Source organism: Callorhinus ursinus, unplaced genomic scaffold (assembly GCF_003265705.2).
Source record: "Callorhinus ursinus isolate GAN/ISIS: 27379988/994484 unplaced genomic scaffold, GSC_fseal_2.0 scaffold4, whole genome shotgun sequence".
NCBI classification, from domain to species: Eukaryota; Metazoa; Chordata; class Mammalia; order Carnivora; family Otariidae; genus Callorhinus; species Callorhinus ursinus.
In genome coordinates, this window is record NW_027397066.1 from 66738625 (window position 1) to 66765581 (window position 26957).

The 26957-nt window shown below is 36.1% G+C and overlaps 1 protein-coding gene across 27 annotated transcripts in view; it reads right to left on the reverse strand.

Moving 5' to 3' along the window:
* The window catches only part of SEC31A (SEC31 homolog A, COPII coat complex component), a 73034-nt gene that overhangs the window by 12035 nt on the left and 34042 nt on the right, over positions 1 to 26957 (reverse strand). For 7 of the 27 annotated variants that reach the window (XM_073891843.1, XM_025887239.2, XM_025887240.2 and 4 more), the window contains 9 exons: positions 26309 to 26384; positions 25707 to 25885; positions 19459 to 19585; positions 17948 to 18093; positions 16509 to 16682; positions 14049 to 14222; positions 10447 to 10573; positions 8243 to 8584; positions 524 to 562 (listed from right to left, as the gene is read on the reverse strand). In XM_073891843.1, coding sequence (XP_073747944.1) covers positions 524 to 562; positions 8243 to 8584; positions 10447 to 10573; positions 14049 to 14222; positions 16509 to 16682; positions 17948 to 18093; positions 19459 to 19585; positions 25707 to 25885; positions 26309 to 26384 — 1384 coding nt within the window. Of the gene's footprint in view, positions 1 to 523; positions 563 to 8242; positions 8585 to 10446; positions 10574 to 11279; positions 11373 to 14048; positions 14223 to 16508; positions 16683 to 17947; positions 18094 to 19458; positions 19586 to 25706; positions 25886 to 26308; positions 26385 to 26957 lie in introns of all 27 variants that reach the window. The other 20 variants (XM_073891845.1, XM_025887250.2, XM_025887245.2 and 17 more) reach the window with 8 other exon arrangements.

Below are 26957 nucleotides of genomic sequence, written 5' to 3' on the forward strand. Positions count from 1 at the left end.
ATTTTTTTTAGTAAAGTGGCTCAAACTCATGACCCTGAAAGCAAGAGTCATGTGTCCTTCTGAGCCAGCCAGGTATCCTTCATTTGCCTTTTTAATTTTCTACAGGTTTGCTAAGAAACAGACTGCCAAATGAGCCTCAAAACACTCAAGAGCTAATCACAAAATATTAAGCTACATGCTGCTGTTTAACAAATTCTCAAAGTTCTGATCATAGGTAGAGAATCATTCAAATCTCTCTCATCATGTTCTAATCTTACTCCTATCTAAGACAATCTTGATATAGTCATTGTCTTTATGATTATGTAAAATAGATGACTTTAATGATTTAAAGCTACTGTGTCACCATGTTAATTCAATCAGTTCTAAGATTTGATTTGATTAAGAAGTCAAATTAAAAAATGATACTGATCAGATTTAGAATATCATCAACTTTGAGGTTCACATGCATTATTGTGAATGGTCATTCATTAACTATATTCAATGATTGAAAAATTTCCAAAGATATATTTTATAACCAATTCACCTTCCAACATAGGTGCCTGGTCTTGCATAGATTGATTTTCTGTAGACAAAATGTAAAAGTCACTTAAACAGCATTAGCATCAAAAACATTCTAAACTCTATTTCTCATTTTGTAATTGCTTCTCCCTCCATCAACCCAAAAAGGAAAAAACTAATTTTATAAGGGGAAAAAAAACTTCTTTTTAATCAAGTCATGTGAAATGTCTTCTATCTAATTAAGAAAATCAGTTTTTGGGTAAATCAAATTCATTTAGGTTGTGTCAGATCCAATTAACTCTTTTTTTTTTTAAAGATTTTATTTATTTATTTGACAGACAGAGACACAGTGAGAGAGGGAATACAAGCAGGGGGAGTGGGAGAGGGAGAAGCAAGCTTCCCGCTGAGCAGGGAGCCCGATACGGGGCTCGATTCCAGGACCTGGAATCATGACCTGAGCCGAAGGCAAATGCCTAACGACTGAGCCACCCAGGCACCCCTCCAATTAACTCTCAAACATCACTTTTTTCTCTTACTGTGCTGTTTCTTTTAAGAAAAAAATTTTGTTCCTGCCTATTTAAAATAGTATTTCCCTGTTTGCATGGATTTTTTTTCCTACTATTTGATCAATAACATCACTGGTGGGGGGAGCATTTAGCACTGGTTAAAGCTGTCAATCAAAATCAGCTGAGGATTTTGTTAAAATGCAGATTCTAATTCACTGTGTATAGGGAAGGGCCTGAGATTCTATTGTTCCAGCTAGCTCCCAAGTAATGCCAATGCTGCTTGCTGGTCAAAGCCCTCTTTTAGTACGGATTTAAAGAAAAATGGGAGGCCTTCTACACTGTCCTGTAGACATCAGCGCTGTACTTGTTAAAGATAAGAATGTCAATCTTAGCAAGGTGGTGCCACTTTACTGCCAGATTTGGGAGGCTGCATCCTGATGAAACTGTAATTTCATGTAATTCATGTCACACCATGAATATAAGCATAAATGACAATAGGCCCAGTAAATATGTAACCATCTTATATGGTCTTTTCTGTAAAAATATATGGATTTGCAGACTGTTTAGCACAAGCTTTCCAGAAACCACTACTTAAGAGAATGGAAGTTTCTGGCAGTGGACAAGAGGAAAAAAGGCTGAAAACTAACACAGCAATGCCAAAATGATCAGATATTCAGGGTCAGGCCAGGCCCAGCCTCAAATCAAAAGTATGCAGTGGAGGTACATTATATGCACATGTAACTTATAGAACAAGCCAACTTCTTCATCAAGGGCTTAACTAAAGAAAGAAGTGATCGAGGATTTCCTATTTTTTATAAGTGATTTCCTATTTTTGTCTTGCCTTACACGACGACTTTACAACCTAATTCCCCATGCAAGATACAACCTCATAGCACTACTGTCAGTAAAGCCTTGGGAGTCACTGTGTGTGCGTTATTACAGAGGACTGACGTGATGCACAACTACTGATGTACTCTCTAGCATAAGACTTCTACTTCTGGGCGGAGGGAGCCCGTATATTACAAGCCTAAAGTACCAGAAATACCTTGACCTTGACCCTTTTCTTCTAGAACATAGTTTCAACAACATGCCTACTCTCCTGGCCCAGGAGAGGCAGGAGGAGGAGAGCAGTCTCCCCTCTAACTTCTCATGGCAGTGACTCAAGCCCTGGGAATTGAAGCCTGGGAGGGTATCCTGAGATTTCACAATCAGCACACTATTAGCACAAAAAAGTTTCTGGAGCAACTTCACAGGACCCTTTGGTAAAATGACTCTAAATTTGTAATGAAATCAAATCAAATTCAAAACTAGGAATGACACTTCATCAAAATCAGAAACAAAAAGACTCACAACAGGAATGGATAGCCAATGAGCTAGCTCACATAACTCGAGGGTACAGATGTCTTGTTGGGTAGAAAGTAACAGTTGTACAATAATCAAAGTTCTCCCTCAAAATATATGTCTGACTCCTCCCAACCTCAAACCATGTAATATATTTAGCCCAGATAATCCTTGTTCAAATCTCATCAATTTAGTGCAGTTTTGTCTCAGGTATAACTCTAACCCTTTTCAATCTTTTTGCTTTTATGTCTTTAAATTGACTGTTTAAATATGACGTTTTAAAAACACAATTAAATTGACCTCTGTAAATACACTTTAATAGCCACATTAGGTAAAGCAAGCTACATGAACAACAAGAATATCTCTAAGAAACAGTATTATAGATGTGCAAAATGATACTCTTGGTCAGCATTTTAAAATTTCAACACCGCATAGTCATTTAGAAAAATCAATACAGCATAGTCTAATCTTGGACATAATTCTCTCATAAAACTGTAAAGAAAGATAATTTTTTTTACTCTTTCCCAAAAAAACTATAAAATGATGATAAATCTTACTTTTTTTAGAACATGACATGGACTCTAAAGGGCATGAAAAAAATGGTTCATGGTGTAATGTTAGGAAAACCTGTAAGAGGAGCGCCTGGGTGACTCGGTTAAACGTGTGACTCTTGATTTTGGCTCAGGTCATGATCTCATGGTGGTGAGGTCGAGCCCCATGATGAAACTCATGCTGGGCATGGAGTCTGCTTAAGATTCTCTCTCTCCCCCTCCCCACCCCGGCTTGTGCTCTCTTACACTCTCCCTCTCTCTCAAAAAAACCCCAACCAACTGTAAGATGTAAAATGGTATGTGTGTGTATTATGATCTCAATTCTTGAAAAATACAAGCACACAATGAGATACTAGTTCTTACCCATTAGAATGGCTAGAATCAAAAAAATAGAAAACAGTAAGGGTTGGTGTAGATGTGGAAAACAGTATGATTGTTCTTCAAAAAATTAAATACTGAATTAAATATTGAATTTGATCCAGTAATTCCATTTCTGGGTATATACCCAAAAGAACTGAAAGCAAAGTAACAGATATTTGTATATCCATGTTCAAGTAGCATTATTTACAATAGCTAAAATGCCCATGTGCAGATGAATGGATAAACAAAATGTGGTGTATATATATATATATATATATACAGTGAAATATTATTCAGCTTTTTTAAAGAGGAAAGTTCTGATACATGCTACAACATGGATGAATCTTGGAGAGAGTGAAATAAGCCAGTCACAAAAGAACAAATATTGTGATTCTACTTATATGAGATACCTAGAGTGGCCAAATTCACAGAGACAGAGAGTAGAACAGTGGTTACCAGGGGATGGGGGAAATAGGGAGTTATTTAATGGTTACATCGTTTCAGTGTGGGATGACAAAAAAGTTCTGGAGACAGTGTGATGGTTTTCCAGCAATGTGAATGTACTTAATGTCACTGAACTATATATACTTAAAAATGGTTAAAATGGTAAATTTTATGTCAGTATATTTTACCACATTAAAAAATATATATATATTTTAAAGATTTTATTTATTTATTTGACAAAGAGAGACACAGCGAGAGAGGGAATGCAAGCAGGGGGAGTGGGAGAGGGAGAAGCAGGCCTCCCACTGGGCAGGGAGCCCGATGTGGGGCTTGATCCCAGGACCTTGGGATCATGACCTGGGCCGAAGGCAGATGCTTAATGACTAAGCCACCCAGGTGCCCCTAAAAATATTTTTAATATATGCATACACACATACATATAGGTAAGTATATATGTGTATGAAGGGAATAAATTAAGCCTGTATTAGTGCTTATATTTGAGTGGTAGAATTACAGAAAATTTAAATTTTATTCTTTATACTATTTGGAGTCTTTAAAAATCCTACAGTGAAAAATTAATAAAAATCAAGGAAAAAATAATTTAAAAACTGAATATGGCATGGAATTGGAGGCCCTTATCCACCTTAGTGTAGGGATCAGTTCTCCACAATGTCTTTGGGGAAGGAAGAGGGAACTACCTGGTCTCACATATAGGAGTTGCAAACCATCTTTACTTGAAACCCACTTCTCAATGAGAACCTTCATAGGTATTCTTTCAAAAGCATAATGTGGGATCTATACTTTGGCTAAGATACTTCTCAGTGGATTCATGGAAAAATACTAGTGGTATGGAGACTAGACTAGAAGACAATCTGAGACAGCATCCTTCTCAACCACGTACCTCCCCTTTCCCCTATAAGCCTAGTATGTCACATTAAAAATAAAAGGGTTGGGGTGCCTGGGTGCACAGCCAGTGAGTTAAGTGTCAGACTCTTGGTTCTGGCTCAGGTCATGATCTCATGGTGGTCGTGGGATCGAGCCCCACAACAGGCTCCATGCTCAGTGCGGAGTCTGCTTCAGATTCTTTTTCCTTCCCCTTCTTCCCTTCCCTGCTCACATGCTCTCTCTCTCTCTAAGAAATAAAATCTTTAAAAAACAAAAGGGTCACGGAATTAAAAATTAAAGTTTAGAAAGACATGAATCCTTGAGGTCATTTTCCAATGACACAAGATAAAACAATTATCCAAAGAAAAGTAATAAGGGGGGTTATCTTGTTTTCTTTTATTTACTTAAAAGGTTAAACCAGATACTTATAATAAATTTGAGTAAGGAATATTTATGAAAATTTAAAAAAATCTTTTTCAGGACAGTTTTGTGAAAATACATAACATTATGCCCCTTCAAGACTATTTTATGTGACAAAGCACAAGACTATATACCTAAATTAAATCTTCCATTGTTTAACAAAATCAGTAACGTTCACTCAAAGACAGTTTCATGACAGCTTGAAGGTCACTTTATCAGAAAACAATTTTTTGAGTAAAATTCTAAGGCCTTCATATTTGAAAGTGCCCTTCCTTAGTAATAACATACATTAAATCAGGAGGGAGAAAAGAGTGACAGGCAGTATCCTAATTATCCTAAAGAGTAAAACAGAGAAAACTTCCTGCTTTGTGTGTTGCCACCACTGAAAGGACACTGTCCTATCCTAACTCAGGCTGTTGTTACTTTATATCTAGAACTGAGAGAGGACTGTTTTCTGACTCTGCCATGCTGTCCACAGTCTGTTTTGTAGGACCACCACTTCCACATTAACCTCCCTCAAGTACCACTTTGACCACGCCTTTCAGCAGTTCAAACCCCTTTGTAAGCACCTTTCTTCTTACTGTATGAATTATAAACTTCTTGCCCTGGCATTTAAGGCTTTCCAAAACTTGGCTCAAATATAAATTTTATGTTCCAACTTACAACAAAGCTATGTGCTGTTCACTAGAAACGTACTGTCCTTTTCTGCCTTCCTACCTCTGCTGGGACTAATTCTGATGATAGACCAAACAAGTACTCATTAAGAATTTACTGAATGAATGTTCTGATGATTGCAACATTAGTTTCTCTGAGCCTCAGGCATATAATTTTGTGGTTCACTAATAATTAACAGGCCTTGCAAATCCTAATGTCTGTCAAGAATTATCCACTAGACAAATGCAATTTCCAAGTCCTATAGAGAACCATGATATGATCTAAGACACATAAGGAAAAAGATAAAATTTTCAGTCACAATTATTTGTATACCATAAATAAAATTTTTAGAAAATAAAAAAATAAAATATGGTAAAGCTAATACCATTAATTAAAATACAGGGGGCTATTAACATGCAAGAGGGTAACAAAGCAGCTGGCTCAGTACATGCTGAATACTGAAAAGTGTTTGCTTCTTCTTCCTATTAGTCACTGTTTCTCAGCCAGGTTAGAACATTCTGTTACTTTGTATATAAGCAAAGACTATCTCAAGGCCAAATACACTTTTGCTTAAGGAGAAGAAAAATAACCATGCAAATATTTAACTTAGATGAAGTAACAAATGCCTAAAACAGTGTTGTTGTATGATTTTTGTAATTCCAACATTGATAACTAACTACGTCTATCACTTACATCAGGTGTAGACAATTTGGTAAAGAATGAACTCAGGCTCTGAAGACTGAGGGACCTGGGTTTGTATCTCAACTTACAAATTCTCACCATGCAACCATGAGTTTAATTCCTAGGAAACCAAGTTTCCTCATGCCAATTAAAAAAATATATATATTTCTGTTTCTTATGGCTCTGAGAATTAAATAAGAAAATATATGGCAAATGAGGGTATATGTCCAATGTATGTTCAATAAATGATAATTCACCTCCCTATTTCCCTGCACCACTTTTAAACAGGGATTTTCTGGAACCCTAATCTTTCGATCAAGAACTCTTGGACCAGAATGGACACTGTCTTCACTCACGGAGGTTTTAGAAGATAATTTTTTGAACTCTGTAACTGCATTTCAGCACTCCTCTCTAAAATATCAACCTATTTAACGGTTTATATTAAAAGTTACAGAAATTTTATTTGTGCAGTAAAGGGTGATACAGATATTGTGTGTGTGCGTGTGTGTGATTTCTGGTATTTTGGACTTTATTTTATGTATTAGAGAAGAGAGGAGATAGGTATGTAATTCTGGATCTATAAAACTTTGTTAGAAAAAAATACTTCCTCAATAGCTCCTATTTCATGAAAAGTATTTTCAGTAATTACAGCTACTGGTTAAAAGAAAAAATATATATACTGGACTCCACAGGAACAACTTCAGTATGAGGAGCAAAGCAAGATTCATTCATCTCTTTGACCCTCTAGCTCAAAAACCAGTTATAATCTAAAAGGGAAACTATTTTCAAATACCAACAGGCACAGAGCTCTAATTCTGAGTCAGCTTTTGTGTAATCAAAGCAAATTTTACAGTCACTATCCCCAAATGTTTTAATATATTAATGCATTCAATCTTCTTCATAAGCTTATAAGTAGGTACTATTATTATTCTGAGGAAATAGGCTTGAAGAAGTTTAAGTAACTTTTCCAAGTTACATAACTAGATAGTAGTGAAGCTGGGATACAAACCCAGGAAGTCAAATTTCAAAGCCTGCATTCTTAACCAATATGGCTAGTGGTTTTTAACCCTGATTCATCAGTCCCTTTTTATAACATGATTTTGAGCCTCTATTACTATCCCAAATAAAAATCAGGTAATATAACCTACCCATAAAAAATTAATGTAATGTTCTAATTGTAATATGAGATAAACCAGAATTTACAAAACATGTATTTCCCCATAAAAATAATTAAAATTATGATTTTAATTAGAAAATTTTAGGCACGACTACACTATTAGACTATCTACCTATCTAATCCTTGAAATTCCCAAAATGTCCGAGGGTGGTATTGCCCTAATGAAGAATCACTACACTATTGTCCACTGACTTTCTACTGTCTTAGAGATCCACTCTGTCAGAGTTGTGTTCTCTCACTTTTTTCCTTTAGATAAGCATATCGAGATCCCTCATTTTTATAAATAAACAGAAAATTATGTAGAATCTCATTAAGACACTATACTGTTTAATCTCCACGAATGAGTCACAGGCACAAATAATTTTAAAAATTGCAAACTTCTCAGTAAGAACAGAACAAAGTTTTGCTCTAAAGAAACGTCAATTAAATCTAGTTTCATCCACCACTTATCTTGCCAATTAAGTTCTTACCACTTATTTTAAGTTCAGAGGCTGATGATACACTCTTAGTCTTTTGAAGTTCTGAAGCTCTCCTCATTTAGTGACTAAAGTTCATTATGGGACAATCACACTTTCAGAAATAGTTTTAGAATTTGTTATAAAAACTCCATCAACACCTCAGATTACTCTGTTTACCAAGAGTCAGACATGACTGCCCTCCACCCACCCAGGTGTTCATGAAACAATAAAGGAGGGAGCCAAACCAAACCCCTTTCAAGCGCAGACCTGTTCTTTGCGACGCAGGCAGCTCACTGGCAGCAGGCAGTGTACCTGTTGTTCCAGGAGGCAGCGCATAAGCTAAAGACGATGGTGGAGCTCCTGGTCCGCCGTGCTGGAAGGATGCTCCAGAGGAAGGGGGAGGAGGGAAAGAAGCAGCAGAGCTGGAGGTAGGTGGAGAGGCCTGGTGCTGTGTTGCATACAGCTGAGACTGCCCAGAATAGGAAGAAGCAGGAGATATGTAAGGGGTGTTAGGGTAAGCGTTTGAGGCAGAAGGAGCAACAGGCTGCTGAGGTCGATACATTGTTGACCCCCCTGTTCCGAAGGAATACTGCTGGGCTGGTTGATAAGCTACACCAAGGAGAAGAAACAGAAATTTTAATTAGTTATAAGTTTATTCAGACAGCAATAAAAAAACCCCAAAGTTATTTCATACTATGGAAATTATTTTCATCATTATTCTTATAACAATAAGCTACAACCAAATATTAACACTTCCATGTTATGCTTTTGATACCTTGGATACCCTTAAATAATACTAAGAGTCACTGGATCCAATATTTGAAATCTGCCATCTCCAGACTGCCGTTGGCTATGAAAATCTTTGAGGAACGCCTGGGTGGCTCAGTCGGTTGAGCATCTGCCTTTGGCTTAGGTCATGATCTCAGGGTCCTAGGATGGAGCTCTGTATCGGGCACCCTGCTCAGCGGGGAGTCTGCTTCTCCCACTTACGCTGCCCCTCCCTCCCAACTTGTCCTCTTGCTCTCACTCTCAAATAAATAAATAAAATCTTAAAAAAATCTTTGAATCATCAGACCCAAGAACTACAAGACTGACCCTTTCCTGCCCCTGGGAAAAGACTGCAGCGACACCTACTAGCCCCCAGATGGAACCACGCAGGAATTACATGTTCAAAGCACTTCCCCTTACAGTAAATTATAGGGACTCTGGTGGTGGCTCAACATCTCTCCCACTGTAAGAATTGTAGGGTGAACACTATTGTTTTGAATCAAATACCTTCTCCAAATTCTGGTAATATCATCAGCTACTCAAACTGTGATTTTGAGCATAGTTCCAGATTAAAAGCCAACTCTCTATGGTCCCTGACAAAATAATTACTATACAATATTTTATATACTGTGCACAGTTGGTTAGTAAGCCTTCAGGCAGCCAACTAACATTCTGATGCAAAGATCTGAACCCAAATTAGAGAATGCTATCACATTCTTCATGACTAGGGGTAGGTATGGACTTCTATAGAATGAATCTAATAGAACTGTACTTATTTTGCTTGGAAGAGAACACGAGTGAAAAATTGTGTCAAATCTGTATTCATGTTAAGTAAGAACATCCATTTTAGTACAGAACAGACTTATTAGGATTAGTTCTTACTAGGCAGTGGCCTCTTGCTTTTCTAATAGTTGTTTAGTCATATAATTTTCCCCTTGGAGAATTTTATTTTTGTGGTCAATTAAATTTTAAAATAGTGGTGATATTTTCTTTCTAAGTGCAAATGTTTTCTAAAAAACAAAAGCCAAAGGTGGGGTACATGTCATTATTATATATCTGTCAAAATTCATAGAATGTTCAACACCAACAGTGTACCCTAAGTTAACTATGGACTTTGGGTGATAATGATGTGTCAGTGTAGGTTCACTAACCGTAACAAGTGGACCACTGGGGTGCAAGTTGTTGATAGCAGAGGAGGTTGTGCATGGGGGCAGGGAGGATACTGGAACCTTCTATACTTTCCACTCAAATGTGCTATCTAAAACTGCTCTAAAATAAAGTCTGTTTCTTAAAAAGATGATATAAATGGAAAACAACAAAAACAAATGTCCCTGGGAACCATTTTTCCAAAAATGGTTTGTGTCATTTTGCTTAAAGGAAAGAATATGCAACCAAATCCTTTCAAAAATTCTGTTTTTTGTTCCTACCCAAATCATCAGACAATTCACTGTCCTTAGTAATCACTCAGGAACAGGAGCCAACTGTTCTGAATGGACTGGCACAGGAGCTGTTTCCTCGTATGCTGATTCAGGATGCTTCCTAGGGAAACCATGTCTCTCTCTCTCTCAAGTCCTACACAGAATGGTTCTTTTTTTACTTGTTAAAACTGATTTGATCATGGGTTTGGAGCTCCAAAGCGAATGGTTTCACCATTAGAATAAGACAAGTGGCTGCACTAAGGACTTCAGGGTTGCACTACTTACGCTGTGGCTGTGGATAAGGTGGTACCTGGGTGTGCGTATGACCCGGAGAGGTGGGAAGCTGAGCTGTGGCAGCATTTGGGTTAACATTTCCATGCATTATGAAACCTGGAGGTGGAGGATTTTCTCCCTAGGGAATGAGAATATGATAAAAAGGAGGATTACATTTGGAACCAAGAATCTTACCCAGATGGATTTATAATCTCTGAAATGGAACTGTGTTTATTTTTCTAAAAAAAAAGAAAAAAAATTTATTGTGTAAGAAACACTGCATTTTGCACATTCTATCTTCGTTAGAACACATTCTCTGAGCAACACATTCTAAGTGATTTAAAGATTAAACAGGTCCAAAGTAATAAATGCAATGAATTGCAACAGATGCTAATAACTTCATAAAATAGTGTCAGTGATATTCATACTAAGTCACCAGGATTTTCCATCTCTACTAAATTCCATCCACTACTCCACACTTTGGAAATATAAGCATAAATGCCACAAGGGAACTTTCGCTTCTCTTCAATTTCTGCAATGCTCAAAAAACAAAGAAAGAAAAAAGAAAATCTTCAGTGAAATCAGATTTAAACCACTAGAACTTTAGTTGATATTCTTCTAGCTGAGGTCAATTTAGAACTGCAAAAGAAGGAGAGGGATAAGAAAATAAACGAATTGTCCTAAAAACTGCTTCTTGCATCCTAAAGCATTAAAATGCAATAAGCAGGCAGACAGATGGGGGGAGGATAACTTAAGAAAAGTGGCGGGGGGCGGGTAGAGAATATTTAACTATATATATTTAGGTGAGCGGAATTCTGCTCAAAGATGAATAATGAAGGATATACCTGTGTGTCAGAGGGAGAGGCTGCAGGTGGATGGCTGGGAAGGGCGGTAGGAGTTTTGTTACTCCAGGTAGTGACAGTAGGGGCAATTCTAACCTGAATTGAACAAAGAAATACCAATCACAGAAAATAAAAAATAAAAATGTTAAAAGAAGAAAAAAAAACCCCAAAAGGCAGTAATAGCCGGATGCAAAGCAAAAAGTAAGAACAGCAAGATACTATATGTTAGTCAGGCAATTGCTTTCAAGGTAGCTGGGATTCCAAAGGAAAAGCACACATTCACAATGAAACAGGGGGAGGGAGGCAGGAGAAAAATCAATATGAAAACCTAAATCAAAGCATAAAAAACAATGCCATTCAAGTGTCAAGAATAAGGGGAAAAAGCTAGTTCCTGTAAGTAGGTAAAGAAAGAAGACGCTGGGGGGCAGGTAATTGAGTAAAAAAGTGATTTTGAAGCATTAATAGTATTCATGCTACTATTAGATCTGTAAATGTATTGCTATAAGCTCCCTTTTCTGGATTTTATTAGAACCACAAAAATCTTATTAGTCCCATATGAGGCTTAGAAACATACAGAGAATATTAGAGACCATCCAGTCTAATCCCCACCTTTTACCATTGAGAAAACCAATGCCCAGAGAAATGAAGGGGCTTGCTGAGGTCCATACAACTAGCTGGTGACATTACTTACTAGGACTGAATCAGGCCTCCTGATTCCCAGGCCAGTATTTGCTATATACTACACCACACTGCCTACCCTAGAGTCCTGAGATTTTCAAAAAAAATTTTTAAGCCATCAAAATCTTTTTTGTCAAGTAAACCTTCATAGAAACCCTTCATTCAGCATGAGATAAGCTTTAATCAAGAAAATCACTACTTAATTTACTACTGAATTTGTTTTCCTTTTCTTAAAGGATGAGACTGCTAGGTCAAAGTATAACAAAAGTTTTCCAGTGTTTTTACATCTTCCCAGAAAGACAGATAAACCCAAGGACATAAAGAGTAAATATTTTCTTTTCCCAATATAGAGGGTGTCTCACTTCAGTACCGAGACAGTGTGATTGAACTAAAGGTGCTTGAAAGTTCTAACACCAAGTTGGCCATTAACTAGCCACACAATGCTAAGAAATTCAAGCTCTAAGTCTTAAAACTGGCTTGTCACTTGACCTCTCTGCCTCTCAGTTTTTCTAGCCATTGCCTGCTTTGCCCTATGTCATAGGCTTTCTAAAACTAGTGCAATCTCCACAAGAGTGGGAAACTTAATCTGTTTTGTTTACCAATATACCAACAGGTAGAATAAAGATAGACACTCATAGTAAAGCTCTCAAAAAAATAATTGTCAAATAAAGGAAAAAACAAAAGTTAGAATCAAATGTAATCTATTCTGATTAAGTATTAATCAAAAGTACAATAGACAAAAGCACACAAATTGATTTTTTTTTTTTAGTTTTCCATGACTTTATATTTACTTTTGCTGCAATGAAATATAAAAAAGGCCTTGTTGGGACGCCTGGGTGGCTCAGTTGGTTAAGCGTCTGCCTTCAGCTCAGGTCATGATCCCAGGGTCCTAGGATCGAGTCCCACATCGGGCTCCCTGCTCAGCGGGAAGCCTGCTTCTCCCTCTGCCTCCCGCTCCCCCTGCTTGTATTCGCAAGCTCTCTTGCTCTCTCTCTCTCTCTCTGGCAAATAAATAAATAAAATCTTAAAAAAAAAAAACTTATAAAAAAAGGCCTTGTCAATTCTATCAGTAGTCTGTTGTATTTAATTTAATTAACTCATTTTTAAAATAATCTGTTGTATTTTAAAAAGGGCAGAGTCCCTGCTAACTTTGTTATCAGTAAAGACCATTTTTTACTTATGAAAATGTACTTTCCATTTAAAAACATGAAGGCTATCTGCGGGTCCAAAAATATAGTTTTTACATAAAATAGTAAAAGACAGTAAGATGCCACATTTTATGCCACTAACCAATAAATTAATTAAAAAATATTTAATCATCTTCATAGTCCCCATGACCTATAACTTCATACACCTTTGATCATTCTCTAATATCCAAGTTGTCCAAAAAAAAGTGCATTCTAGGAGCGCCTGGGTGGCTCAGTTGGTTAAGTGTCTGCCTTTGGCTCAGGTCATAATCCTGGGGTCCTGGGATCGAGCTCCGCATCGGGCTCCCTGCTTAGCAGGGAGTCTGCTTCTCCCTTTCCCTCCCCCTGCTGGTGCTCACTCCTTCTCTCTCTCTCCCTTTCTCCAATAAATAAATAAAATCTTTAGAAAAAAAAAGTTTATTCTGTATACTCTTTATTGTGCTGATACAGAAGACAGTAAACTTATAATAATGATTCAGATGAGAATACTCAAAAAAAAAGAGTACTTTTTCTAAGAATATTTTATAATATTAACCAAATCACCCCAAAAATTGTTCCCACTACTTTACTTACAGTTTGTTGGATGAATCAAACTGTAGCAGTTTCAAGAACACATGTACGTGTGTAAGGGAAGTATGAGTGATGAGAAATAAGAAATCTCCCCAGAGAGCTTAAATTAATTTATATTTAAAATATAATCTGTTTGCCTAGATTAAAGTGATCATTTAAAAAAAAAAAAACAACAGACCATAAATACCACTTCCAAGAATATAAAAAGAAAGACTACTAAAAGAATATGTTGTCTAGTTTATCATAGCAGATTAAGGTTTCCTACCCAATAAACTAAAACCACCAATTTGAATAGAAATATATAAATGTTCTACTTAATCCAGACCGTATCACTCACATGCGGATAATATTGTTGAGCTGGAACTCTTGGCATCTGTGAGTGGCCAGCCATTGGTCCAGGCCTGCCCTTGGGAAGCTGCTGCCTCTCATAAGGAATTTTAGGTGATTCCCGACCTGGTACAGGCTGTCCTTGTGCTCTACAAAGTCTGTCACGAAGCTGCACAATATTTGGCTAAAATAAGTAATGGAAGAAAACAAAGCAAACTGTTAGCGTTCACCCAACTATATGATAGCATGTAGCTTTTCTTCAAGTAAGCTTGATCGGTCACATGCTCCTTGTTTATATGCTGTTTTCTATATAATAGACCCTGGCACCTGAGGGTTTCACATCATGGATTCTGATACTCAAGACTGATACCAAAGGTCCAAGATACATAGTGTGACTTGGAATTTAACTGAGACAGGGATTGAAATTACATCCACTATATAGTAATATGTAAGGTGAGTGTCACTTATCATCTCTGCTCTTTTATATTTTCTTGTAGTCGAGTAATGCTCACAAATCATAAAAGTGTTAAAAAAAATACAACTTTTTCTTTATAGGGAAATAAGGCCCCCCAAAAGAATCAACTGCTAAAGATGGTGATGGAAGAAAATGGTGATCTGAGAAAGAGAGGAAAATTAATAAAAAAAAAAAAAAGATGTTGGAAATAAGTTAAAAGAGTAAGATGTCACACTCACAGTAGCTTATGCAGATTTATAATTATACAGATCTACAATAAGTGTGAGTTGACCACATACACGTTCTAGGTATTAACAAACAACAACAAAAAATTAATGTTAAAATATTTCAGCAAGAACTGATTTTAATATCTTTAAAAATCATACATTTCTATAAATTCATTAAAGGTTTAAAGCTGTCATTTAAACTTTAAGGTATACTTTACTGCCTATTAGGGAGGAAAATTAGATACTATAATGATATCACAAAGTCTCAGAACATATTCCCCAGAAAATACTAAGGGTCTACTGAGATACATAGAAGACAGCAACTTCAAAATTGTTTATTATTACATAAAGAACGTTCTTTAAAAGTCCAAAGAAAACATGAAGAATGATGTATAGAAAATGTATGTTGTTATAAATGGTATTGAAAATAAAAAGTTTAATACTAAGGCTAGAAGATCTAAAGGTTTTAGATTAAGTTATTCTTAAAATAAAGGGTCTTATAACTTAATAATGGGATCTTATTAAGTAAAAAGGCATAAAGCTATTTTGCCAAAGTCATCAGAAAGCCTATGTTTCTATTCTACCTAATATTCTCATAAAGATATAACATATAAGTATGTTCAAAACCAACTAGTCATACCTCCATAATCCTGGAACACAGATATAAGTATTTTTACTCAATGAAATTACTCAAGGAAATTTATTGATAATTCCCTAGAACAGAGAAAATACTGAAAACATTTAACTAAAAAAATCCATTAAAACAAAATAAAGTTAATAATAAAAAGTATAGAAATAAGAAAATATCTTCAAGGCTCAAAATTAAGCTCTGTCAGACACACAATATAGATATAAACATGGAAAACTGTCCTCAAATCCCACCCTAATTTCCACCCATGCTCTATTATTAAATTTAGGTTGCCCTCTTCTGTGCTTCCACAGCCCTACTACCTCTCTCACAGTATGTATCACTTTTGGAATTGTATGTTTACTTGTCTATATTCAGTTTGAGTTTGGAAACTCCCTCAGGAAAAGAATCCTGGCAATTGTGTCCATCACTATATAGTCAGTCACTTACTGAATTCCACTGCATTGAAAAAGCCCATTTTAATGGACACCAAATAAGGACACTAAATTAGAAATATAATTCTCTTTGCTTTCAGTACTTTAAAAATATACTTGCCCTGGGGCGCCTGGGTGGCTCAGGTGGTTAAGCATTCAACTCTTGATTTCAGCTCAAGTCATTATCTCTGGGCATGGAGCATGGAGCCTGCTTAGGATTCTCTACCTCTCCCCACACCCCCACCCCAAACACACACACACGTCCCCAGAAAATATCAGACTGGAATGCTATATAAAATGAACTTCTTCACTAGTATCTATGTCTGGGGTGGCATTTTAAAACCATAACCCCATTTGTTTGGTTAAGTATTAAATATTTATAGCTTTTCAACACAGAAGATTCCTACAAAGAACCTTGTACGAAGAATCAGCATTTGGCTTAAGAAACAAAAAGTTGGTCCTTTCCCCATTTATTTTCCTCAAATACTATGCCCCTCAGTAGAAAGGGATCTATCACACAACCAGAGTATCCTATCTCTCTGATACAGTCTGGCTACACCTAAAATGATCCTTGAATAATTGTCAGTAATATTCACCTATACTCAGATGATAGAAATTCAACTGCTCTAAAACATTCTACCTACCAATATGTTTAATACTGAGTGCTACCTACTGGACTCACCTTTATTCACATATTAAAAGAAGAAAAATGGTCAATTCTAATTACCTGGTTGGTGTTTTCAGGAAGAAAAGCCAAGGCTGCAGCAATACTGCCTTGGGCTGCCAACAAATTGGCATACTGACTCATCTTCTCAGCCAAAAGAACTCCTACAGTATTGGTGTCCATGGCTTGGGTGAGTTGTACAGCTTTTCGCAGGATGACAACTTTCTCAATAAGATCCTAAATAAGAAAAAGAAGGGAGAGAGATGGAGAACCAAAGATACCAAGATGTATATGAAAGAAAGCAGGAAAAGATAAAGAGTTATGAAGGTTTCTAAAACCTACTAAAAGTACATCTTATTATTCTCTTTCTAAAAAACATTTGCAACAGCTGACCACAATTAAGTAAACTGAAAAACAGTAAGGAGGAAGAAGGTCTCTTATTCATGGATAAGTCGTAGGTTACTACGTTCTAAATATCCTTAAACTGCCAGATACTTATCTTGTGAGTTAAAGTAGGCAAATATCCAAAGTGAAAGTGATAGACAGATAGCCAAAGGCAGAAGCTGGGTTCCAGCAGGTATAAAATGAACTATGACTAAAAATACCATACATATAGCTACACTATAAAAACAGTACTACTATGAGGTGACCTCCAATGAGCTTACTATTTCAACCCAAAGTTTCTCATGTTGCTCTTTGATACCAATTATTTCAATAATGGGGAGCTTCAAGTATAAAGCACAAGAATATCCTACCTATCTGTCCTTCAAAGGTACATAGATCCAGAAGTATCAAGCAAGTGTGCTTTTTCTCAGAAGCACTTAGAAGGAAAGCCTTGATTTCCCACCAGATTTTTAGTTTCAATAGGGGGATCTTTAAAGTAACAACTCTATTGAGAAAATCTCTTTCCAGAGAGAAAAAAAAATATACTTGAATGAAATATTATGAGACTCTGCTGATTAAATGCTTGGAAAAAAAGATCTAAATATATAGTTGCTCAGTGACTGAGAAGAGTCCCCATATTTTTACCCCTCTTGCCCAGGTTGTAGTGCTATACGGGATTCCATTTACCTCTTACTTTCATTTTCCCTTAACCATGAATATCTTAATCTATTCTCTATTGGTACTGGGGATGCCTCCCATCCCTTGCCCACATTGCTTCTTTCCTTGCCCAAGACAGAGAGAGTCACCAGAGGCAGCGAGAGAGAAGCATGAGGAAAAAGAATTAACTCTAGGGCTGTTTTCATGCTACTGCCATCTGTTTCCCCCAATAAACTACCAAATTATAACCTTGATTTCATAAACAGTTGCAACCCCATTTTACCTATTCCATCATTTCATACTTTGTCCCTCCAAATATAGCTACAAAGACACATAAATTATCCAGCAAAAGAACTTCTAAAACATAGATAACGAAGGTGAAAGCAATGAATTTCTGGAACGAATCAATTTCTAGAATATAAATAGGGTGAAAGACAACACAAAGTTTCAAAGATACTAACCTGAAGGGACAAAGGACTGCTTCCATCCTGAGCTTTAGTCCAACATGCAACTAGTTTCTCTACATTCCCTGCACAGATATAGCACAGACATGCTTGAGTCTGCAGGAGGCTATCACCTTCACTTTCAAGCCTGGTTCCCAAAAGATCTAAAGATCAAGAGGAAAACAAAATAAGATTATACTCAAAGCAATCTATATATGAAATTGTAAGTAGGCCAATAATATTTTCAGAAGTATGAATTAAATTTCACAAGCAATGAGCAGTAGATAAAAACAAAATCACTGTTATGTAAAAGCTCAGTAAATATTTATTTGTTAAAAGAATGGAAGTGTGTAACTAACTGTACATAATAAACGGCTTGACAAGATTCTATATACCTGCTATAGAATGAACTTCCATTAATCATATTAAAAAATGGGAACAATATTTGAACAGAAAAATCCTAATGAACATTTTTTTTTAAATGGTATCTTTGTTCTTTTTTTTTTTTTAAAGATTTTATTTATTTATTTAATTGACAGAGAGAGAGAGAGACGGCGAGAGAGGGAACACAAGCAGGGGGACTGGGAGAGGGAGAAGCAGGCTTCCTGCCAAGCAGGGAGCCCGATCCCACCACCCTGGGATCATGACCTGAGCCGAAGGCAGTCGCTTAACCAACTGAGCCACCCAGGCGCCCCCTAATGAACATTTAACTCCATTTCATCGTATCTGATGTTTGTGTAAGTAGTAGACTACAATATGGCACATTTGGAATGAACATCAATGGTAGGCAGGACTACTATAAATTACTTACAATAATAAAGTTAATACCTTATAACTTTCATATTCTCATAATGCTTTCAAGGTAGCAAATGGTTGGTTGTTCTTATACCAGCAGCCTAAAGCTTCTGTTCTTACAAATAAGGAGTATCATTCCTTAGCCACCAGTCTAGTCATGGCCTTTAATGGTAATTTTTAATTTCCATTCAAATGCTATAATTACTAATTTTATTAAGCTAATATTTTATTTATTTGACAGAGAGAGAGAGCACAAGCAGGGAGAGCAGCAGAGGTAAAGGGAGAAGCAGACTCCCCACTGAGCAGGGAGCCCAACGTGGGGCTCGACCCCAGGACCCCAGGATCATGACCCAAGCAGAAGGCAAGCACTTAAATGACTGAGCCACCCAGGTGCCCCTATCAAGCTAATATTTATTAAGTGAAAGCTGCAATTTTACAAATAATAAACTAAGGCTTAGAAAGTAATCTTTCCTAGGTCAGACAGCTAATAAGTGGCAGAGGCAAGATTCCAACTCTGGTCTGCCTGAAACCAAAATCATTAAAAATAATGACTAGGTATGCAGAAATAATGTAGTTAATAATTCTGAGAAAAGCATTCAAATGAGAACTTCTTTTTCTTATGGAGTGATTAGTTGGTTTGCAAAAATTTCTAATAGTACCTCTCAGTAATTTTATTTAAAATATGCTATGCCATATACGTAATATAAATATAACTATAAGGCTCATTTTCTTACCACAAAGGGCTGAAAATTCATCTGGTTTAGCATAAGTCAATACTGCAGCTAAAGCCTCTCTCCAATTTTTAAGGTCACAAGACTCAACAATTTCTTTCCAGTTCTTCATCACCACTGCAGTAATTAGCTTAAGAAAGGAAAATAAAGGGAGAATTAAAAGCCTTTGGTCTATTAGTAAAAATTAACTCTGGCTAATCAGTCATATCATTCAAAACTACTATTCAAAGTATTTCATGCAGAATAAAGCAGCAGCAAAGTGAAGTATATCCTTGAACCAACTGACATAAAAGATGGTTATTATTTTTCCTCAAACAACATCAAACAAACATATTTTATAAATAGGCTGGGAAGGAAAAGTATAGGGTGTTATCAAAACATTTAACAGGGAAACATGACCTGGTCTGATGGAGTACATGTGAGATAGGAAGTCAGAATTAACTTCCTCAAGAAAAAAACAGGTCAAGAAACAGGAAGATGGCAGAGGAGTAGGAGCACCCTAGGCTTACCTTGTCCTGTGAATACAACTAGGTAACTATCCGATTATCTTAAATACCCCAGAAGTCGAAAATGAGTCAAGGAACTCTCTCTCTCTCTCTCTCTCTCTCACACACACACACACACACACACACACACACACAGAGGATATAAAATATAATAACATATATAAACAATGGGGAGGAGAGGATAAAAGAATGAGTTCAAACAAACTAACAGCAACTTCATACAGACTGCTATATGCAGAAGAGGCTAAACACAAACTTAATGGTAATGCTAGATCAAAAACCACTAAAAAACATGCAAGGAATAAAAAGAAAGAAATCCAAATGTATCACTAAAAAAAATTAGCAAAATGTGAAAAAAAGACAAGAAAGGATCAGAGAAAATCTCCAGGAACAACCACAAAACAAGTAATAAAATGGTAATAAATACATATCTATCAATAATTATTTTGAATGTAAATGGGCTAAACACCTCAATTAAAAGACATGGGGTGTCAGAATGGATAAAAAAACAAGACCCATCTATATGCTGCTTATAAGAGACTCATTTTAGACCAAAAGACACCTGCAGATTGAAAGTGAGGGGGTGGAGAAACATTTGTCACACAAATGGACATCAAGAGGAAGTTGGAATAGCAATATCAGACTAGACTTTAAAACAAAGATTGTAACAAGAGACAAAGGAGGACACTATATAATAATAAAGAGGACAATCCAACAAGAAGATAAAATAATTGTAAATATTTATGCACCCAACATGGGAGTGCCCAAATATATAAAACAATTAATAACAAACACAAAAGGAGTAATTGATAATAACACAAAAATAGTAGTTAACCCACTCACATCAACGGACAGATCTAAACAGAAAATCAACAAGGAAACAATAGCTTTGAATGACACACTGGATCAGATGGACTTAACAGATATATTCAGAACATTCCATCCTAAAACAGCAGAATACACATTCTTTTCAAGTGCACACAGAACATTCTCCAGAACTGGTCATATATTAGGTTACAAAACAGGCCTCAACAAATATAAAAAGAATGAAGTCATACTATGCACCTTTTCCGACCACAATGCTATTAAACTGGAAGTCAGCCACAAGAAAAAAATCTGGAAAGGTCACAAATACATGGGGGTTAAATAACATGCTACTGAACAATGAATGGGTCAAATAGGAAATAAAAAAAAGAAATAAAAAAAAGTACAGGGAAACAAATGAAGAAGAAAACACAATGGTCCAAAACCTCTGGGATGCAGCCAAGTGGTTCTAAGAGGGAAATACGGGCCTACCTCAAGAAGCAAGAAAAATCTCAAATAAGCAACCTAAACTTACACTAAAAGAAGCTAGAAAAAGAACAACAAATGAAGCCTAAAGCCAGCAGAAGGAAGGAAACAATAAAGATTAGAGCAGAAATAAATGATATAGAAACTAAAAAAAGCAACAGAACAGATCAATGAAACCAGGAGTTGGTTCTTTTGAAAACATTAATAAAACTGATAAACTTTTTTTTTTTAAAGATTTTTATTTATTTGACAGAGAGAGACACAGCGAGAGAGGGAACACAAGCAGGGGGAGTGGGAGAGGGAGAAGCAGGCTTCCCGCTGAGCAGGGAGCCCGATGCGGGGCTTGATCCCAGGACCCTGGGATCATGACCTGAACTGAAGGCAGACACTTAACGATTGAGCCACCCACGCGCCCCAAAACTGATAAACTTCTAGCAAGACTTATCAAAAAGAAAAGAGAAAGGACCTAAATAAATAAAATCACAAATGAGAGAGGAGAAGTAACAACCAACACCACAGAAATACAAGAAATTATAAGAGAATATTATGAGAAACTATATGCCAACAAATTGGACGACCTAGAAGAAACAGGTAAACTCCTAGAAACATAAATTACCAAAACTGAAAAAGGAAGAAATAGAAAATAGGAAATTTGAACAGACCAATAACCAGCAATGAAACTGATTCAGTAAGCAAAAAACTCCCAAAAAACAAAAGTCCAGGACCAGATGGCTTAATAGGCAAATTCTACCAAACATTTAAAGAAGAGTTAATATCTATGCTTCTCAAACTTCCAAAAAATAGAAAACTTCGAAATTCATTCCATGAGGACAGCATTACCCTAATACCAAAACCAGATGAAGATACCAGAAAAAAGAACTATAGGTGCGCCCGGGTGGCTCAGTTGGTTGAGCATCCGGCTCTTGGTTTCAGCTCAGGTCGTGATCTCAGGGTTGTGAGATCGGGCCCCATGCAGAGCTCTGTGCTCAGCGCAGAGTCTGATTGTCCCTCTCCTTCTGCTCCTCCTCCCACTCACACACTCTCTTTCTCAAAAAAATAATAAATAAAATCTTAAAAAAAAAAAAAACCACAGGCCAGTATCTCTGATGAACAAAGATGCAAAAAAAAATCTTCAACAGAATACTAGCAAACTGAATCCAACAATACATTAAAAAAAAATCATTCATCATGATCAAATAGGATTTATTCCTGGTTGCAAGGGTGGCTCAATATTCGCAAATTAATCAATATGATACATCACATCAGTAAGACAAAGGATAAGAACCATATGATCCTTTCAGTAGATGCAGAAAAAAGCATTTGACAAGGTATATCCATTCATGATAAAAACTCTCAGTAAAGTAGGTTTAGAGGGAACACACATCAACATAATAAAGGCCGTATGTGAAAATTCACAGGTAATATCATCCTAAATGGGGAAAAACTGAGGGCATTTTCTCTATGGTCAGGAACAAGACAAGGATGTCCACTCCCACTACTTTTATTCATTATAGTACTGGATGTTCTAGCCTCAGCAATCAGACAACAAAAAGAAATAAAAGCCATCCAAATTGGCAAAGAAGAAGTCAAACTTTCACTATTTGCAGATGACATGATCCTACGCAGAAAACCCAAAGATTCCACCAAAAAATTGCTAGAACTGATACAGGAATTTAGTAAAGCCACAGGATACAAAATCAAGGTACAGAAATCTGTTGCACTTCTATACATCAATAATGAGGGAGTAGAAAGAGAAATTAAGGAATCAATCCCATTCACAACTACACCAAAAATAGTAAGATACCCAGGAATAAACCTAACCAAAGAGGTAAAAGACCTGTACTCTGAAAACTATAAAACAGTGATGAAAGAAATCGAAGATGACACAAAGAAATGGAAAGATATTCCATGTTCATGGATTGGAAGAACAAATATTGTTAAAATGTCTGTGCTACCCAAAGCAATCTATACATTTAACATAATCCCTATCAAAATACCAACAGCATTTTCCACAGAGCTAGAACAATAATCCTAAAATTTGTATGGAACCACAAAAGACCCTGAATAGCCAAAGCAATCTTGAAAAAGAAAAGCAAAGCTGGAGGCATCACAATTCCGGACTTCAAGGTATATTACAAAGCTGTAGTCATCAAGACAGCATGGTACTGGCATAAAAACAGATATATAGATCAACAGAACAGAAAATCCAGAAATGAACCTACAACTATATGGTCAACTAATCTTCGACAAAGCAGGAAAGAATATCCAATGGCAAAAAAAAAGTCTCTTCAACAAATGATGTTGGGAAAATTGGACAGCAACATGCAAAAGAATAAACTGGACCACTTTTTTACACCATACACAAAAATAAATTCAAAATGGATGAAAGACCTAAATATAAGACAAGAATTCATAAAAATCCAAGGGGAGAACACAGGCTGTAACCTTTCTGACATAGGCTGTAGCAACTTCTTTCTAGATATGTCTCCTGAGGCAAGGGAAACGAAAGCAAAAATAAACTATTAGGACTTCGTCAAAATAAAAACCTTCTGCACAGCAAAGGACAATCAACAAAACTAAAAGGCAACCATGGAATGGGAGAAGATACTTGCAAATGACATATCTGATAAAGGGTCAGTATCCAAAATATATAAAAAACTGATATAGCTCAACCTCCCTCAAATAATCCAATTAAAAAATGGGCAGAAGACATGAATAGCCATTTTTCCAAAGAAGACAGATGGCTAACAGACACATGAAAAGATGCTCAACATCACTCATCATCAGGGAAATACAAATCAAAACTACAATGAGATATCATCTCACCCCTGTCAGAATGGCCAAAATTAACAACACAGGAAACAACAGATATTGGCAAGGATGTAGAAAAAGGGGAACCCTCATGCACTGTTGGTGGGAATGCAAGCTGGTGCAGCTACTGTGGAAAACAGAAGGGTGGTTCCTCAGAAAGTTAAAAATAGAACTAGTCTATGATCCAGCAATTGCACTACTAGGTATTTACCTAAAGGATACAAAAATACTGATTTGAAGGGATAAATGCACCCTGATGTTTTCAGCAGCATTATCAACAATCGCCAAATTATGGAAAAAGCCCAAATTGTCCACTGACTGATGAATGGATAAAGAAGAGGTGGTATATACAGACAATGGAATATTACTGAGCCATAAAAAAAGAATGAAATCTTGCCATGTGCAATGATGTGGATGGAGCTAAAGAGTATTATGTTATTCAAAATAAGTCAGTCAGAGAAAGACAAATACCATATGATTTCACTCATATGTGGAATTTAAGAAACAAAACAAATAAACAAAGGGGAAAAAGAGAGAGGGGCAAACCCAGGAAGAAAGTCTTAACTATAGAGAACAAACTGATGATTACCAGAAGGAAGGTGGATGAAATAGGTGATGGGGATTAAGGAGTACACCAGGTATTGTATGGAAGTGCTGAATCACTAAATTGTACACCTGAAACTACTATTATGCTGTATGTTAACTAACTTGAATTTAAATTAAAACAAAAAAAAGAAAAGAAAAAAAACCCACGACATTCCAGGTCAAGGGAACATGAGGTGCAAAGTCCCAAGGGAGAAAGGCACATAGAGTGTCTGAGGAACTGAAAGGCAGCCAGTGTGGCTGAAAGATAAAAGGGAGGGAGTGACATGAGATAAGGCAGGGGAGACTGACAGCAACCAATGCTGATAGGACTGAACACTGAGACAACTTTTATGGAAAGAAATTTAGTAACATTAAGCAGGGCCTTAAAAATATTCAGACTCTCTGCACCAAAAATTCCTTTCCTAGGACTTACAGCCTCATTAAATAATTAGAGATCACATAAAATCCTTGGGCACAACAAAGATGTTTATCACTATCTTATCTGTATTAGGAAAATATTAGAAACTGCCTAAACACCTCAATAGTAAGAGAAATAATATATCCTTACCATAAAACATTATAGAGCAATTAAAAATTTTTGTAAGACTCTTTAATGAAATGGTAAACCATTTACAATGTAAGTGGCAATATCTATAAGCAAAACTACACGCATATATACACATCTATGGGCCTGATTCTGTTTTTAAAAATTCTACAAATACATAGAAAGAGGTACAAAGGGTATGTACCAATTTGATGGAAGAATCATAATTTTAAAATTAATATTTTATCTTTATATTTTTCTATATTCTAACTTTTCTACAATAAAAAAATGAAAGTACTTTTCATTAAAAAAGTTATATACACAAAGTACAAAAAATAAAAATAATAACAGTGCCAAACTATCGACAATAACTATTTCTGGTTCAAGGAATTATGACTGGGTTTTTTGTTCTTTACTGCTTTTTGCATTTCAGTTATCTTTAGTAAGACTGTATTGCTTTTATAAGTGTTATAACAGGTAAATGTTACAGTTTATCTATTTTTAAAATAACATACCCTGGTAATTTTGCTTTGGGATTTTGCAAAATATTTTTTCTGCGTTTGAGCCAAGAGTTCTTGTCCACCTGCTATGGCCAATATAATGGCATCAGCCATACGGTTATCATGTAAACAAAGGTCAACGGCACTCTCAAAGTTACCCGTCAGCAAAGCCTGAGTAATTAAACCATCAATATCTGCAATGAGGAATAATACATCCAAGTTAAATAAAGTTTTTGTTACAAGAAAAGAATCCTATACATATCAATTTTTACATGTACACACAAAGGAGAAAACAATGCTAACTTCTGAATATTACTAGTGGATTAATTTCTAACACAAGTTTTTGAGGTCTATGGAAATATACTGAGATGCATGTAAGTAAAATCAGGTAAAATAACACATCTTTCAGATTCTTTAAACTGGAGTAATAGAGATTGTCATACAGTTTTTTATCACAGAGATGTCAGAACATACCACTATCTCCAAGAGACCGATTACATATACTAAATAACTGAGTTCTTCTTTTCAACCCTCTACCACTTGCGACAAAACATTTGTAACCTAAACTTAGAGACTATTTGCTTTCAAATAGCTAAAAATCAAAATGAAAAAATTACCGCCACTGATGGAGATGTTAAATGTTCCTCTTGCTGATGGTAGAAATTCAGATTCTTGTTTTCCCTCTTTAATGCACTAAAGAGATGGAAAGGACAGCAATTTAGCCAGAATGAAACTGGAATAATTTACTGGCAAAACAAGATTTATATATGATTATTCACCTACTAACTAGATAACATGCCAAGTATTCCAGAAAAGTTCTCAGATCCAAGACTTTCCTAAGTATTAACTCCCATTATACAATCATAAATAAAATACAAGGTTATCAGGAATAATTTTTTTTTTAAGATTTTATTTATTTATTTGACAGAGAGAGACATAGCGAGAGCAGGAACACAAGCAGGGGGAATGGGAGAGGGAGAAGCAGGCTTCCCGCAGAGCAGGGAGCCCAGTGTGGGACTCAATCCCAGGATCCTGGGATCATGACCTGAGCCAAAGGCAGACGCTTAATGACTGAGCCACCCAGGCGCCCAATCAGGAATAATGTTAAAAAAAAACCTTAAGGGTACATAATCTATTACTGGTAGCTCAGAAATTACTGAAGAATCTTTGTTTTCTTAGATACTTCAAATAAGAATAGCCTGAAACATGCAAAATACACGTTTTTAATTTTACTGTATTTAGATTTTAAAACAACCCTGCTGCTAT